At 45.8% G+C, this 17,749-nt stretch overlaps 1 protein-coding gene across 1 annotated transcript; it reads left to right on the top strand.

Annotated features, from left to right (window-relative positions):
• Positions 1–2,609: 2,609 nt before the first annotated feature.
• On the top strand, positions 2,610–16,431 carry TAGLN3 (transgelin 3). The gene is made up of 5 exons (XM_019715182.2): positions 2,610–2,850; positions 3,134–3,315; positions 4,470–4,644; positions 14,461–14,563; positions 15,957–16,431. Exons 2-5 carry the CDS (start codon positions 3,136–3,138, stop codon positions 16,096–16,098), a joined length of 600 nt encoding a protein of 199 aa, XP_019570741.1. The 5' UTR covers positions 2,610–2,850; positions 3,134–3,135; the 3' UTR covers positions 16,099–16,431.
• The last annotated feature ends 1,318 nt before the right edge of the window (positions 16,432–17,749 follow it).

Below are 17,749 nucleotides of genomic sequence, written 5' to 3'. Positions count from 1 at the left end.
AAGTAGAAATGTCCAAGGAGGGTGCTTTCTAAGGATGCAAGTCATGTGATAGTTTTCTTAGTGCTCACCTTGCTGCTTTTGGCAGGTGGGGCCTGGAGAGCTGGCCGGACTGCAGGCTGGGAAGGAAGTTGGGGTGGTGCTTGAGTCTGGAGCTGCACGCTATGGGTGGGGATCTGAAAAACCTGGCCAGGAATTGTCACATTCACCATGTCATTTGTTTGTACCTCCGTCTTGAGCCAGGGGGCTAGAAGGTATTAAAACCCATGATCAGGTTGGGGTGGTGGCCTTTGAACAGCTGGGACACATTACTTATCATCACTCCTGGAGTATCAGTGCTCTGAGATTTAAATTCCTTCATGATGTCAAGGAAATCATTGTACACTTGAGACTGACGACCAAATTACAGCTTCACCTGGTCAAGATAGGACAGTGCATCCTCCACTGCTGTTAGCCTTGAAATTGCTGCTGTCCCTGCACTGGTAGAACTGGTGATGCTGAAAGAGATTGACACTGGATCACCTGGCCTCCATGGGGCTGCACAGCTGTTGGGTGATGATGGCGGCTATGAACCATTGCTATGGTGAGCCCACAACTGCCACCCGAGCCCTGTGGCACTGCTGCAACCTGATAGCTGGGTGTGACAGAATACTGAATTCCAATGGCTGGCTGCATGGTCTTGGATATGACTTCATACACTGCAGGGGTGGAGGCAAGCACCCAGCACTGGTGAGGAAAAGCCTCTGTGCTCCCAGGGATCCCACGCTACTGGGCTGCATACAGTGGTGACTCCTCGCCCTCCAAACGTCACTTCATTCTGTGCTCATGCTTGGGGATGCACCACAGAACCTTGTGAGACAGGCGAGAAGCCATAAGTGGGGCTCACTCATTTTTTTTTTTTTTAAATCTCAGATATATATGCCCTTAAAAAAGTTGTTGAAACAATTAACTATAATACTCTTGGGCACTCAGTAAATGTAGGATTGAGCCAATTTCCATTTTCACTCCCCCAGGGGATCAAGCTTCTTTCTCTAAAGACTTCCTGTGGATTTCTGGACGTGTCTAACTTATGCCTTGCTAGCAAAGTGTGCCCACCCCACCCCCACGCCCCTGCCCACTGTATCCTTTCTAGAACCTTGAGCGCAATCATTTACCTAAAGCACCCATATAATGGGAAGACATCTTTGGGTACAAAAGATCTGCAAAGCACAGCCTGCAAAAAAAAAAGGGTGGAGGAGGTGAGTAGCAAATGTACATCTTTTAGAATTGTTTCTACCTTTTATAACAAACCAACATCTTCTTCAGAGCAATTCCAGCCACAGAGAGAGTAGCATGCTTTCTGTCTGGGCCCCCTTTCTTTAGTCCCAGATTGGAATTGACCTTATTGCTGCCACCCAAGATGCAATTCAGTGACTTTAAAATTCTGTTGACAATTTTCCTGCTCTTTCTCTAAGCTCCACCTCTGGAGATAGACAGTTCTGTTGTCTTTTAAGCTTCTTAAACTGAGGATTCCACACAGCATCAGACCTGCGCTCGTCAGCCCCTCTCATGCCTTTTTCTTAACTGACTGCTGTCTTGAAAGTTCCTGATTCTCCCACAACCCTTTTGTTTTTCACAGAGTTCTCACTCCTAGGCATTCGCCTACTGACCACTAAGTCTTGTCTCAAGCAAACCACCCACATATCTACCAAGTAATCAAATTTTCACTAGTCCAGGCCCCAGCCAGCAGGAGATTTTTCTCAATACATGTATTATTTGAGGAGTCATTTCCTGCATAGCTTCTAATCAGTTTCCCACTGGGACAAAGATTACCATCCCATGTACTAGAAATTATACTTTATTCCTCTTCAGCACAGTACTTGGCACCGTTAAGTGCACACAAAAATATTTGTTGAATGAACCACAAAACAAACTTTTCTGTCATGAAAAGTACCCAGAGACTTACACAATACCAGTAAGACTTAATCTTTATTCCCAGTCTAGGAAGAAAAACTGCCAAACCCTTTAGCAGTTATAAAAATTTCAGGCCAACTTAAGTCTGATGATTTCTCCTGAGGTCTTGTTTGCTAATACTGAATACTCAAGTTACCACTGATAATATATCAGTTGTGCCTTCCTGGTTGTTAATTAAAATAAACAGACAAAATCTTTACACTCAAAATCTCTCACTCCAAGAGTTCTTGGTATATTGAGATTTTTTATTTACAAAATATGCTCTTAATGTCTTTGGATTAAAAATAACATTTAAAAAGCCACATTCCTTGAATAAGTCAAACTGAGGTGCAAGAGTTTTGCATTAGGATGGAAATTTCTGGACCAAATCTGGCTGGCAGCTGAATAGGTTAATGGTTGCAGGCTCAGCCCCTCCTGTCCTATCCTGCCAGACAACTGTTCCCTCAGGGCAGGGGGGAAAGTGGTTTGGCAACTCCTGACAGATGGACAGCTGACTGAATGGACCCTCCCCCAGACTCCATGCCCTATGCAGCTGTGTGCTGGCCTCGGATACAACGGGGGCTCTCCCCCAGAGGAGGGGAACGAATTGTGTAACTGAAAAAAAGCTCTCAGAGGGAGGGAGACAGGCGGGGTTGACTGACACACGAGAGGGCTGGCTTTTTGGATGGCCCTTAGCAACGGCCCTGGTTTGACCCTCCTCAGCCAGGAGAAAATCGAATCAGTGTACCGTTCTTCTAAGTGCCATGCAGCATCAGCAGCTGAACGTCAAGGCGGCCCTCCTCTCTGCCTGTTAATTACCTGCTCTTTCCCATCTCAGGGTTCCTGCCTTTGCAAAGTGCTACTGGAGGGGGAAGAAACGACCAACCAGTCCTCTTGCTGCCTGGGGCTTCAGCCTCGATAGTGAGTCTTTGTACATGATCGCCTCTCTTTAATGGGCGGGACCGAGAGGCAGGATCCAGCCCTCCTGGACCCGCAGGGGCTTTATTCTAGTGTCACAGGAGCGTGGCTGCGCTTTTCTTTCCCGTTTGTAGGTGAAACCCCAGTGGCTTCATTGGCTCTTTGATTTAAACCACGCCCGGCTTTCTGCCCGCTTTGCAGCAGCTGGGCCAGGCGGCCCAGCCACAACCCAGGGAGCTCGGGCTGTTATTGTGTGGATGCCGCGGTGAACTCTCTTCTCTTGCAGAGATGGCTAACAGGGGCCCGAGCTACGGCTTAAGCCGAGAGGTGCAGGAGAAGATCGAGCAGAAGTACGACGCGGACCTGGAGAACAAGCTGGTGGACTGGATCATCCTGCAGTGTGCGGAGGACATAGAGCACCCGCCCCCCGGCAGGGCCCATTTTCAGCAGTGGTTAATGGACGGGACGGTAAGCGCGGAGAGATGTCGTGGCTGGGCTGAGGCAGGCAGACCCCCCAGGGCCTTCTCTTTTCACGTGAGGCTGCTGCTGCCAAGCTCTGTGTCTCCCGGGGTGGGAATGGAAATGCCTTTCTTTCTTCTGGGTAGGAAACTCTGCGCTCCCTGCACAATTCCCTAGCTAGTTCAGAGGATTCTCCACCCATTGGAGCATCGCAGCCTCCTTCTGAGTTGTTGGCAAATCTGAAGCCCTTTTGCTTTTTTCCAGTGAGAATAGAGATAAGTATTTCCTTGAGATCTCTCCAACCTTTTTGATGCATCAGCTCATCTGGGGCCATTCGTTCCCCAGGGGAATCGGTTGGTTTTACATAGTAAAACAAAGGGGTGGGGAGGGGGACCTAACCACCATCCTCCCAAGAACCATGCTCCATGGGGGTGCTCAATGTCTGTCTGTTGAATGGAGAGGTTCTCAGGAAACTGAAGGGAATCCTTAATAGATAACTGCTTTTCTGACCAGATTATCCTGTGTGTTTGGGGAGTGGAGGACTGCAGGTTCTGCCGATTCAAACAAGCCCATCTTTCTCCTGCAGGCTGTGATTAACTGTTGTTATATAACTGCTATCCCACGCTTCTCTTGGGTTGCCCAGGACTTGGGGTATAGAGATCTAGGAGGAAGGTAGTCAGTTCAGTTCTGTACACATCATTAGCACATACCGGATGAGTTATTCAATAGAAGCCTGATCCGGATCTGTCTTTGAAAGAAGAAATAATATTAGACTCTATCATTTGACTTCCCCGGGCTGCACTAGCTCATACCTGCATTGCAAGTCTGGAATCATGACCTGGTCCCTGCACATCGTTCCCTACCTGTAAACATTCTTTCCTTCACCCAGAAAAAGGAAGGGAGGAGCAAGGTGGGAAAGGGGTTCCCAGGCAATCGGACTCTCTGTGGTCAGCAACAGCCCTGGGAATGGGGTTGCCTGGGTCTTCAGGGTTTGATGTGGGAGCCTAACCACCCAGCCTAGAACCCATGCCTTCCCGGGGCCCAAGATTTGCCTGTGTCCAAACCTGTAAGCTGGGACCTGTGGGGACTAGGATTCACTTTGCATTAGTGACCCGGAGATACAAAGGGAAACATTGATTGTGTCCTTCCCTTCCCCCTTTCAGGTCCTATGCAAGCTAATAAACAGTTTATACCCACCCGGACAAGAACCCATTGCCAAGATCTCAGAGTCCAAGATGGCTTTTAAGCAGATGGAGCAAATCTCCCAGTTCCTAAAAGCTGCGGAGATCTATGGCGTCAGGACCACCGATATTTTTCAGACAGTGGATTTATGGGAAGGTAAACAGCCCCGTGCCTCTGGGATTGTTCTCCCCTCCCCCTCCCATTGCCCATCTCTTTGTGAAAACTGCTCACTGTGTTCTTCCCTGTGCCTTCGGGTGTGTGTGTGTGTGGGGGGGAGGGTTACCAGCTGCCACCCCGGGGGCGCTGTTAGACTCCCCTTTGTGATGTTCTATTGAAAGGGGTATCTTCCTCTAAGGGAATGCACACCCCAGGACACAGCGGGGACCTCAGCAAACCAAGGAGTAAACTGAAGCCTCCATGGAGAGGAAGTTAAAATGGTTACATGGATGCCTTTCATTCCTGCTACCCCTCCCACAATGTACTGTTGCTGAACAAATGATAGCTACTGGAAGAGAGTGGGGGGGGGGGGGATGAGTGTGTGTCTGACTCATCAGCAGCAGGGCTCATAGATCCACCTGGTGCAATTTTATTATTCAATCTGAGAAATAAATAACACCCCAACCATTTATTAACGTATTATCTGGGAGCTTTAGTGACTCTACTTTCCAGATATGCATTCTCTCAGAGAGAGTGACAGATGATTTTTTTCTTTCACATTTGTGAGTTGCCTTGATTAAGAAATCTTAAGAGGCATAAAAATCAAATCATATTTCTTAACATATTTAATAATTCACTGTAATTGGGGGGAAAGTATATGAATGGAGACACTGCCAGAGAATTTGGGACCTACAGTCATAGTGCTGTGTGTCCCCCTGAGCCCAAATGTGGGTGCCCATCCATGTAACTCTTTATACTAGGCCTGCCTGGGCATGGGGAGATACGGACCAGTCCAAGCAGGGTTGCCAGGTTGACTACTTTCTCACGCTCATTGTCACTGGCTGTCATCAGTGGCCCAACCAATAGGATACCTGGGGCAGTGACCAAAATGGTTCTATTGACAGTAGGAATGGGGTAACTTTCCTGTGATTAATAGACAGTGGTGTTTTAAGGGACATTTAGATGATGGTTGACATAGATTTCTAGCAGAGGACCATTCTACTAAACAGTTTATAAAGAAACGTTTGCATCCTTAATCCTCATGCCCCCTCTGTGTCAGGCAGAAAGCCGGCGTTCCCTGTTTCCTTCATAGATGAGTATGAAGTTCAAATCCTAAGCAGTTCAAATCCTAAGACAACAATCAGTTTTCCTTGGTGTTGCAATTACTTAGAAACTCAGGTATCCAGACCTTTAGTCCAGGCCATTGGCTTCATGGACTCTTACCTCCAAATCCCCAGGGAATGTCACAGTTGAAACTTGTTCCTGTCTTTTTAGATCAAAACTATGATGATTATCCCCAGCTAATAAAGATAGCTACCGCTTATTGACATTTTCCTATGTGCTAAGCATGGTTCAAGTGCTTTAGTACATAATGCCAATGAATTCTCTTACAATTCTCTGAGGTAAGTGTTATTAACTTGCCCATTTCACAGATGACAAAACTGAAGCTTGCCCATGATTATGCATGTACATCATATGGCTGCTTAGTAATAGCACCGCCGGGATTCAAGCCCAGGCTCTCTGATGCCAAAGAATAGGCCTTAACTAGTCTGCCGTGCCATGCTTTGGCCAGTTACTGCCTTCATCTATACTATGAGCGTGCTGTTGAGTCATAATGGTGACTGATGAGATGAAGAGGAGGAGGATGAGTCAGGGCTGTGTGGGACTAAGAGCTAGAGCCCCTGCACTAACTAGCGGATTTGTGTGAATGGAAGGGAGCCCATGAGGCCCCCCAAGTACCCAGGAAGTGGAGGACAAAGAAACTGGGTGGTATGAGGGAGGTGTGGATCCCTAGAGTGCTTTCCTGTCTTTCCGTTACTGGAGATGCTTTGCTCGCCTTTCTTCTTTTGCCAAAAACCACGCAAATAAACGAACTTTACACCCCGGCGGTGCTGGCAGTGAGTGGGGTGGGGTGTAGGGAGCAATGGCCCCTCATAAATAGAGCAGGGAGAGGTGTATGCTACCTGACTAGCCCTGTGTGTTAGATACCTCTTAGGGAAGAGGGAGGTTGAGAGGCATGAGTGTGATTAGCCTGAGATAGGAGCGTGGACAAGTGGGCTCCAGGACAGGAAACTGCTTCTAGGAAAATGGAAAAAGGCAGACACGGAGAGGTCTCATCCCCAAGGCAGAAGAGGATTAGATTTTACAGTAAATAAGGAAGGAAACCCGTACTAAGGAGGCTGTAGCTGACCTGCTTTAGGTAGGTTATGCAATAGGTGGGGGTAGCTACCACAGGAAAGCAGATGCTTAGAAGTAGGCAAATGGCCCCAGGGTCTGGTGGCCCCCTCTCTGGATGCCCCTCCTGAGGACTGAAGTTCAGGGAGATTCTAAGTGTTGGAGGGGGTACTTGGGGGTCCCCCAGGATCACTGTCTGAATCTCAGTCCAGAGCTGGTTACCATGTAATGGAGCCAGAGATTGCTTTGAGCGAAGAAAGGGGGAGGGACAGTGGCCTTGAGCAAGCCCAGCAGTGAGACCCACAGTACTGAACATGGATTGAGCAAGAGGCTGGATCTTTTCTGTAAGAGCTGTCTGTCACTCCTGAGTTTGGGGATGAGTATGCTGGAATCAGAGGAATGCCTCAAGGCAGGGTTGGCATGTGTCTATGTGTGTGTGAGTGTGGACATGCTATTGGACCAAACATTTGTTCAGCTAAGTGTCACAGTCTCCCTGTGGTAGTATTCTATACCCTGACTGTGATTTTCAGTTTATTCCCATTCACTCCTGATTCTCTGCTCGTGGTTGTGATGGCTATGGCTGCTGTGGGTACCACCCTCCTTGCCCAAATACTTCTCTTCCTCCTCTGCTGGAATTTTATGCTCAACAGCTCTCAGCCCCCCATCTACCCTGCATGGCACCTTTCCAAATAAGGCTCTGCTTGCCCACAGCTGCCCAGTGATTTCATGCTGTATTATGTTGCAGACCCATAAAGCTGCAGGAACCCAGGCTTGCCAAATGCCTTCTCATTTAGGCTTCTGTTATCTAGACAGGCAGAGGCCCCAGATGTACCCACTATCCTGAAACCCCTTTTAGATGCAATGTGAAATGTTTGGAATGGATTTGGGGGCAACCAGAATGAAAGGTTCAGGGGCTTTCAAAAGAAATCCAGTGCTGAATGGTCCAGAAAACAACCCCACCATAGGGATATTACAGACAAAGTACTGAAGCTCCCCTGGGAGGAAGCTGGAGTGACCATTTCCTTTCAGTAATGGGAAAAGAGTCAGGGCCACTTAGAGCCATGGGAGGGGACTGGGCACGCGTTTCTCTTGGATGAGTAAGATGGATGAATGCCTGGTGTATGCCATGTGGGCCTGAAGGGCCATCTCAGCTGCCTATGACTCAGGAGAGCGAACTGGAGGTAGGCTTCAGCATCTTTTCTTTGGAGGAGGTAAAGGGAAGAGCAAGAAGAGGTAGGTGTGTGTGTGTGTGTGTGTGTGTGTGTGTGTGTGTGTGAGAGAGAGAGAGAGAGAGAGAGAACATGTGAGAGCTGGTGAGTGTGCTGGTCACGCAGACTCAAAGAATGCTTATCCTGGAAGGTAGTCAAGTACAGACTCTTGAATCAGAAACTAGATGGTGTGGCTCGTATCTCTGCTCCATCACTTACCAATGAACTTTTCTAAGTTTTGATTTTCTCAGCTGTAATAAGATCTATTTTACAGGGATGATATGGGGAGTAAATGAGATCATGCATTAGAATCGCTTAATGCTGGTAATATAAAAATTACCATTGTCATTGGCATGTCCTTTTTTAAGACTAATGGAAAATGAGGCACAGGAGCAAGGCAGGAAAGTCACGTATTCTGTCTTGGAATAAATGGAGTTCATTAATGGCTTCACGCAGAAGCTGGTAGGGTTGCCTGCATGACCTTTGCCCTCTCTGTCATGTCTCATATCTTCACCACATCTACCATTCCCCAGTACAGAGAGGCCAGCTTCAGGGGTCCCCTTATTGACTTTTTCCACCTCTTGGTCATTGCCCTCTTGATGTTTTTCCCCATAATGTATTGCTTTGCCAATTCCAGACTCAGAAGATCTTGTTGCAGTGGAAAGAGCATGGGTTTTGGAGCCAGGTAGATGGGTTGAAACTCTTCTTTAGCTACATCCTAGTTGTGTGACCTTGCTTACGCTGTTTAGCTTCTCAGAGCCTCAATTCTCTCCTCTGTAAACAGGTCTAACACCTCCTTCAGAGAGTTCTTGTAAGGATTAAATGGGTAAAATGCCTAACACAATGCATGGCTAACAGACACCTAATAAGTGCTGGCTTCTTTCCCCTACTGGAAATCCATCAGCAACTATCCTTTTGGGTTCCTTTGCATAACTATGTGGTGAGCATGTGACATGTAGAATTCTAGAATGTCAGAGCAGGTAAAGATCAATCAAATCTGATCACTCTTAGTAATCCTACTGATGAGAGTCCTGGACACATGGTTTTGTCATGCTTCCCTGTTCCCTCTCCCTGATGACTGGGAGTCACGGAGAAGGTGTGGTTTTACATCAGGGGTGGAATGCCTGGAAGGTCCAAATATATTCTCTGGGGAGGTGTCACTGTATGTATCATTCCTCAACAGCAGAGAAGGAAGAGATTTCACCTAGTCTGAGAGATAATTGGGGATACTGTGAGGTTCCTGTAGTGACCTAAGACATCACAGATGCCTCCAGCTTGAAGCTTCCTTTTCTGTAAGAACAGCCTTCACACCATTTATTCCAAGTGTTGCTCACAATTGTGTTTGGCTTGTTTTCCCTCTGGCAGTGGTTCTCAAACTCCAGTGTGTGTTGGAATCACGAGGTAGGCTTGTTAAAACACAGGTGGCTGGGCTTCAGCCCCAGAGTTTCTGAGGTATTAATTGTGGGCAAGGGCCTACGAATTTGCATTTCTTTTTTTTTTAACCAATGCTGCATCTGCTGGTCTGGGAACCCCACTTTGAAATCCACTGCCCTAGGGAGTTTCTCCAAGGAGGGAAGCAACAAAAATTCATAAAACCCACAGTGGAAGGCCAGCCTATCCTCCGACATTTCTCCCTTGATTATAACAATATGTCCTCTACCATGAGTGGAAAATTGGGGGCTATGCCTAAGTCATTACTCAGGGAAATAAGAAATGGTTCATTCATCCATTCATTGCTTTCTCTGTAAATCCCAGACAGATAAAAAAACGAAAACAAAAACAAAACAACAGTATTCCAAGAGTAACAAAAATGAGTTGAAACTCATTTTTATGAATATGAAAGTAGCCCTGAAGCAAGGAGTTTAGACTGTAAGATTGATTTTTAATATTGAAAGTAGAGTATCCAACCTGACTTTACCCACGCATATAACTTATCTCTGCCTTTTTTCTTTCTCTTTATTGTTCTGGTTTTTGTTTGTTTGTTTGTTTGCTTGTTTGTTTGTTTGTTTGAAAGATTTGCATAGGATATCATGAAAGTAATGAAAAAAAATTTAAGAGAACAAATCCTGTTCAAGTATCTTTATGGTAATAGTACTCAAACTCTATGGGCATTGAGAATCCCTGGTTTGGGACAGGGGTCCTTATCATGCAGAACCCTTGGACCTACTCCCCAGAGACTATCATTCAGTAGTTTAGAGTGTAAGGCCGCTCGAGGGGAAACATTGTTTTATGATAATGCAGGAAACAGGGAACATTCTATTGTCAAGCAAAAATGTCAGCTGCTATATGAGACGCTGTCTGAGAAGGTTTACCTGGTGAGACAGGGCAGCTACTGTGCTGCCATCTTTTTTTACAACTTCAAGTTCTGATATTAGCTTCCTCCTGTGATGGGGGCTGGAAAGTTCCAGGTAGCCTGATTAAAATTCCGAGCTGTTAGTGTACATTTGGCCTCTCTGCTTTCGTGTGTCACTACTTTTCTTATGTCTGGTGGTCTCATTTTTAGATTGCCACCAGAACTCAGTCTCATTTCTGTTCTCCAGCATCTAGAAAATTCCTAGCACCTAGTTGATGCTTTTCTTTCTTTCTTTCTTTTCTTTCTTTCTTTCTTTCTTTCTTTCTTTCTTTCTTTCTTTCTTTCTTTCTTTCTTTCTTTCTATCCTTCCTTCCTTCCTTCCTTCCTTCCTTCCTTCCTTCCTTCCTTCCTTCCTTCCTTCCTTCTTTCTTTCTTTCTTTCTTTCTTTCTTTCTTTCTTTCTTTCTTTCTTTTTCTTGGAAGAATATCCTTGAGCAGTGGTTTTCAAGCTGTCTTGCCAAAGTATTTAGGGGTAGCTTTCAGGGAACAAAGAGATTCCAAACTGCCAGGCCTCTGAGCTGACTCCCAACTTGGATCAGAGCCTTTCTAGTTATTGATTTTGCAATTTGACTTTGGGAGATATCTCTTAAAGAAGGTGTTAATGCTTAACAAATATTTCTTAGTACTTACCACATTCAGCCATTGTGATTTTCTTTTTAATGGAAAACCAAAGAATTAGAGCAGTGCTTCCCTATCCAATCTGGCTGCATCAGAATTATCTCAGGAGATTGTCCCCAAATCTGAATTTTTAAGACCCTCAGGTAATTCTGATGATCAATCTAATTTGGGAGTCACCAGGTGAAACCCATGTTTCTCAAACTTGCCTGATGGCATGTATCACCTGGGGAGCTAATTAAAAATATAAACTCCCAGGCTGAGTCAGTCTCTCTGGGCAATGACCTCAAATTTCATAGTTTTAAAGGAGATCCCCCCCATGCCGTCCCATAAATCATCCAAGAAGTTTGGGGAACCCGGCTGTGAAGCAGGCTTTGTTCTAGGCAGATGGTACACATGCTTGTGACACAAGCAGTTTAGCTTTTCAGTTGCTTTCTACCTGCCTCACTTCACAGATCTTCCTTAATCTCACTGTTCCTTTAGACATTTAAATTTTTGACCCCCAGTTCCAGGAATCAGCCCCCACCAATGTCCCCTTTCCATTAAACAGCACTTGATCTAGGCTTTTGAACTGGCAAGAAAAGTGAGGCTGCAAAGAGGCCATCTCTCTATTTTGTCAGCCTAAGAGTGCTGGAATTCTTCACAGGAATATGTATTAGAAAACTAATCAGACATGACCAGAAAACAAGCTAGACATGAACTGGTTGCAGAGACAGATTTCCGTGTATTATGTTATTTAGCATCTTGACAATAATTGATTTGATCTGCACACCAATGGGGGACTCTAGGTCTCAACTACTTTTTCCTGCTTTAATCTTACTTGATTTGAGACCTGGAGAAATTATTCCAGACAAAAACACTCAGACTTACCAAGCGCCATTCAGGGTTGGTGCCCTGATCTTGTGGGGCCCAAGAATTGTGCCCCAGTTTTATCCTCCCAGTGCATTCCCTCTGGCCTGGCACTGAAGCAGCTGCTGCCAACCTTCAGATCATCCCTGATCACTAAGGCGTGGGCCTCTCCAAGCAGCCAGCAATGGGGACCCATGGGAGATGGCAGGGTAGCCTAGTGGACTGTTTGTGGTCTTTGCATTCAGATACCTGAACTAGAGCTGGGCCCTGGTTTATTTGTTGGGTGACTAGCATGTTAATTAACCTCCCTGAACTAGTTTTCCCATCCACATATTGGGAGGAATAATATCAATTACATGCGGTTAATGTCATGTATAATTAAGTGTCTGGCCTATCATTTATATCAAATCACTTGCCTCGCGAACTTTCTGAATGAAAACTCTTCCAATTTGTTGCTGTTTAATGCCTCCTTCCCCAGCTTCTTCTGCACCAATCATGCAATCGCTTCCTTTTCCACTGTCTGGGATGAGGGTGGGATGGTATTTATAGTTCTACGTTCCTAGATTTCTTAGTTTTAACTTAGAAACTTTGTTCATTCCATCATTTCTGGATTCATGTAGTATATACATTAGCCAGCTACTTGTGAAGGAGGCCAGGTCCATGGGTAACAGAGCTTGTTTCCTCACCCACGCCTCCAGGGGAGCGTCTGTGGCTGAGTTGCTAGGTGTCAGACTCCACATTTCCCCAGAATCTGGACATATCAGACCCACTCTTTCCAGTCATCAAAAACAGATTTCTAGGGTGTAATTTGTACAGAGTGGAGATGAGTGATATGCCCTAACCTTCCTAAGCCTTCCTGTGCTTAATCATTTCTCTAGGTTCGCTTTAATGACTCACTACTGAAGAGCAAACTCTCTCCCTTCCTCTTCCCAGAGTGATCCTTCAGAATGTCATCACTACAGGTCTATTTAAAAACAGTATCCAAGTATCCTGTCATACAGTGACAGTGACAGAAATGTTTTTATCTGTGGAGGAGAAGAATCATTCTAATAACCATTTCTCTTTCCTCTCTCTTAATTCTCAGTATTTCTTGTGCCCTCCTCTTTCCATGTGCTGCCAAGATTCTCCATTTTCCACCACCCCAGCTATCCCTTGAGTCTGAGGACTCCCCCACTGAGAGCATTTCATCCCTGTATCCATTAACCAATCCCACAGGATCCAGGAAATCGGCCCGTAGTTAATGGGATGGAGGAGAGAGATGAGGGAAGAAGGATGTGCTGTCTCTCTCTCATCTTTGAATAAATGTGCATCCTGAACTGGACTTCCTCTGTGGGCCTTAATTGCTTATTTTATTGGAGTTATACTTCATTTTCACTTTCCATCTGCCTTTCCTCTGTAATTCTGTATTTCCTAGTGACTGGGCTGCATCAGCCAGGCGGGAGAGACCACAGATCACTCAGTCTAAAGAGAGCGTTTGAACAGTTGCCCTTAATTTTTCCAGCTCCCCACCAGGCTGAATGCTGCCCTCCTTTCTAACCCTATGCCTTTAGCTTTTGCACTCCACACTTGTGCCTTGCATGGACTTTCGATCTGGTTCTAAATTGCAGGCTAACCATACAGTAGCATCTTTCCCAGTCCAGACCATGTCAGTCAACCGGAAGGGAGGAAAGGAGAAAGCATGGGAGGAACAGGCTAATTTGTAGGGTCCAGTTGCCTTCTCTGTGGGTTAAGGGTACTGGGCTCCTCAGAAAACAGTGCTTTCCCTCCTGTGATGTGAGGGGCACATCACACATCTCTTTATCTTCATCTTTTTCATCGTTGTCCTTCTTCATCCTCTTCCTCCTCTCTCTCTCTCTGTCTCTCTCGCTCTCTCTCTGTCATGCGTGCACACACACACACACACACACGCACACGCACACACACAGAGCCCAGTTATTTATTCTCTCCTTTTAGCTCTTTTCAAGCAGCACATAGTAAAGGGCCTATCATTTGTGTCATATTGAGTGCTTTCTCTGTTGATTTGCTTTTCTTCACTTGTCAGGCTTCCAGAAGTCCAAATAGCCAAGTGAATACTCAATTTGATGCACATGGGTGATTTTAGACCCTTTTAAACAGATAAAAGAGAGAAGCCACTTGGGGTTTGTTGCAGCTAATGCATCTAACCAACTCCTGTCTAGTTTCCCTCTCTCTTTCCTGTCCTGAGGAAAATCCTCGTCTGCAGTCCACCCCACCAGCCTACCCACAGGGCTTCCCCTTAACACAGCCCACAGAACCCACTAAGGCCAGTCCTCTGCTCAGGACAGGGACCTACCTATATCTGAGCTGCTAAGTGTTTGGGATGTTTTATTCATACAGCAACTCTGAATGGATTAGAAACTGGGCATTTCTGGTTTGTACCATATAGAGAAGAATGAGCCGGGTGATTTTTTGTTCCTTTCTGAGAGATTTTGCTATGGTTGTGTTTGGGCCACTTTGAGAAGCATTTGATATCCCTGTGCCATGAATGTGATTGCCTGCAGCCTCTTATCAGAACTTCCTTCCCAGAGGTCCAACCCCATCCTTCCAGATTCCTTGACCATGACATATGCTTGGCTTTAATCTCTCTGTTGGTTTCCAGGGAAGGACATGGCAGCTGTGCAGAGGACTCTGATGGCTCTTGGTAGTGTTGCAGTCACCAAGGATGATGGCTGCTACCGGGGAGAGCCATCCTGGTTTCACAGGTAAAAATCCCTTCTCAGTGCTCTGGAGTAGAGGATGATTTTAATAAGAGGGAGCGTCTGAAGCCTTGTAGCTCCCCAAAGGCTATTTCAACACAAACCCCTAGGAACAAGCACTCTTGGCCCCCCAACTGAGTTCCCCCAGAGCAAGGAAAGACCGATGCTGATGTTCAGACCAACAGCCCACCCAGAGCAGAAGTGGTGGGGCCTTCCCTGTTTGATAGCTGGATCCTCCAACCCTGCCCAGGTTCTGTTTCTCCTGAGGCTGAGTAGGACTGAATGGCTTTTCTCAGATGTGGCTTGATGTCTGAACTTGGTTTTATTATGACCCAAGTAGCCCTGAATCAATCTGTCCATCTCTATCTATCTATCTATCTATCTATCTATCTATCTATCTATCTATCTATATCTATCCATCCATCCACTTAATAAAGAGAAAATATGTCCTAGTTGCCTGGGACAGTGATTAATGCCTGTTGTCCCAGTGTGTTTATTAATAGCACTTTCTTTTACTCTCAGAAGTGGCCTGGTCTAGATAATAAATTATATGGTCATGTCAGTAAAGGGCTTTTTCCTAAAGAGATTTGTTTTGTTGTTGTTGTTTTCAGGGGTAGAGGTAGCAAGGGAGCTTAAACTCTACCTAAAAGCTCAGTGGGAGATGAAGACAACATGTATCAGATAATTGACTATTTCTCTAACCCCCTTTTCTTCTTCTTGACAGTTATAAAAAGGTACCAGTTTGTGTCTTTTTAAAAGAACCTGGTCTGAAAACGTCCTAGATAATGGCCAGTTGAAACCCTTGTTTCAGTCCCAGCTTTATGAGTGGTCCATATTACCATGGTCCATATGACCCCCAACACCAAAATTATTTACTGTCTGGCTCTTTACTGAAGTCTGCTGACCTCTAGGCTAGAGTAAGAGATTTCCCTTCCTTAACTCCTAGGTCCCTCAGCTCTGCGATGGAACATTCATCCTTGGCCTTATACAGGGAAGGGGGGAATGGGATTAACGATGTGCTTGGCAATGAGAGCTGATTTTAATTTTCACAAGGCTTTAAAGTAACTGCGAAAGAGAGGGTGACAGGAATTCTGTCTGAGAGTGAAGTCCCCAGAGAGGCATCTACTGATCATTGCTGGATATTCTGAAAAACCATCTGGGTTTCTAAAGAGTATCATGGTAGGGTTTGCTTGTGGTAAGGATATAGTTCACCGTGGACCATAGCTCCTGGTGGGACCACAGCTCAGAGTAGGGCCATAGCTTATGGCAGGACCATAACCTGACACAGGGCCTGCTCTTCTATCTGCTGACTACCGGTACAACCTGTCTCCCTGCATATCTGGGGAACGGTTTGAAAACTGTCAGAATGGCATTATTCCATCTCACTCCCTCTGCCCAGGAAAGCCCAGCAGAATCGGAGAGGATTTTCAGAGGAGCAGCTTCGCCAGGGACAGAACGTAATTGGCCTGCAGATGGGCAGCAACAAGGGCGCCTCCCAGGCGGGCATGACCGGGTACGGGATGCCCAGGCAGATCATGTAAGACGCCGCCTCCCACCTCCAGTAGAGAGGATGAACGTTCCACACCACGGTCTCTATGACAAAGAAATAGTTAGTCACCTTCTGACCTTCTCTTTCTCGAAGCCTCCTGTCCCTGGTTCTTGCAAGTGCTGCATTACTGCTGAGAATCCGCGTTGCCTACTGCTGCCACCTTCTGTTCGTTTAGAACTATGCAAAGACTCCGCTTCCTCTTCCTCGGCTCCTTCTTTGCCCTAAAGTCCCCGTTTGTCTGATTATTTATTTATTTATTGGCCAAAAATGTCCCTCCTCAACTTATAGAACGCACCGAATAAACAAATTAGTCTTGTGTCTTAAAGTGTAAAGTTCATTCTTTGTCTTAGGGACTTTGCAAGCAGGGCTGATTTCTATTTCCTTCAAACGACCAGCAAGATGGAATTAAGCTGTAGCTGTAGCTGTGGAAATATAGGTGTGCTTTGCAGAAGCCCTTACAAGGTTGTAATGTTTATCCCTGCAATTGCAGTAGAACGTTTAGAAGCAGTTTTGCCCACTCTGAGAGCGTCATGCCATGAGTTCAAGAATAACTTCTTTGACTCACATATTTTTTGAGTACCTACCTTGTGCTTATTATGCTAGACTCTGTAGGGGACACAGGAATGAGCAAGCCAAAGCCCCAGTTCTCAAGGAGTTCTCTATAGATGCCCAAGAAATATCTAATGGATGGGTGGTTGTATCGAATGCATGGGTGATGAATGCTTGAAGGAATCAGCAGTTTTCACTTCTCTAGCAATAATCTCCCCCTTACCTACAGGTCAGATCCTGAGTCCAACATTTATACAGTATCTTCATTAGCCAGGAGTTATGCAGATTGTTCTCTTAACAGTCATTTCTAGGGCCTAAACCCCTAAAACTCTTGGATATTGCCTAAGACTGAGATCTAGCTAAGTGAGATCAATTTTAAAGATTTTTTCTCATCCATAGAAAACTAAAGAAGTCAAACAAGCGTGGGACCGCCAATTCACATTTTCCTTCCTTCCAGTAGAAACCACCACCACAACAAAGGTGATTTATTTAATAAGAAGAACTAAGGTCTTTTATCAGTATAATTCATTGTTAATTAACAAGAAAAGGTAAAGTAAATGGAACTATAGATATTGCCACATTAAATGTTTGGGTGGTGGTTTTTCAGACTGTGTTCTTTCCACTTCTAGGCTTCCATAGAGATTTCTATGGGATCCCCTTTGGGGGGAGTGTTGGCTGCTGAGAAGGCAGAAGCCTTGGGTTCCCAGGCCTGTTTCAACCAGGGCATGGCTTATCTTTTTTTTTTTTTTTTTTTTTTTAAGATTTTATTGGGAACAGGACCCTATTGGGGAATAGTGTGTACTTCCTTTCCAAGCCGAGTTGTTGTCCTTTCAGTCTTAGTTGTGGAGGGCGCAGCTCAGCTCCAGGTCCAGTTGCCGTTGCTAGTTGCAGGGGGTGCAGCCCACCATCCCTTGTGGGAGTCGAATCGGCAACCTTGTGGTTGAGAGCCCGTGCTCCAACCAACTGAGCCATCTGGGAGCTTAGCTGCAACCCAGCTCAAGATGCCGTGTTGAATCTTAGTTGCAGGGGGCGATGCCCACCATCCTTTGTGGGAGTTGAGAGCCCACTGGCCCATGTGGGAATCGAACCAGCAG

The sequence above is a fragment of the Rhinolophus sinicus genome, linkage group LG01 (genome assembly GCF_036562045.2).
Source record: "Rhinolophus sinicus isolate RSC01 linkage group LG01, ASM3656204v1, whole genome shotgun sequence".
Classification (NCBI taxonomy): domain Eukaryota; kingdom Metazoa; phylum Chordata; class Mammalia; order Chiroptera; family Rhinolophidae; genus Rhinolophus; species Rhinolophus sinicus.
This window is presented reverse-complemented; position numbering and strand designations above follow the sequence as displayed.

Bases quoted from the DNA above. Each gene is read 5' to 3' on its own strand.
- TAGLN3 (XM_019715182.2), top strand. From the start codon at position 3,136: ATGGCTAACAGGGGCCCGAGCTACGGCTTAAGCCGAGAGGTGCAGGAG. The intron at 3,316-4,469 runs GTAAGCGCGGAG...TCCCCCTTTCAG, and splicing joins AGTGGTTAATGGACGGGACG to GTCCTATGCAAGCTAATAAA. The intron at 4,645-14,460 runs GTAAACAGCCCC...GTTGGTTTCCAG, and splicing joins GACAGTGGATTTATGGGAAG to GGAAGGACATGGCAGCTGTG.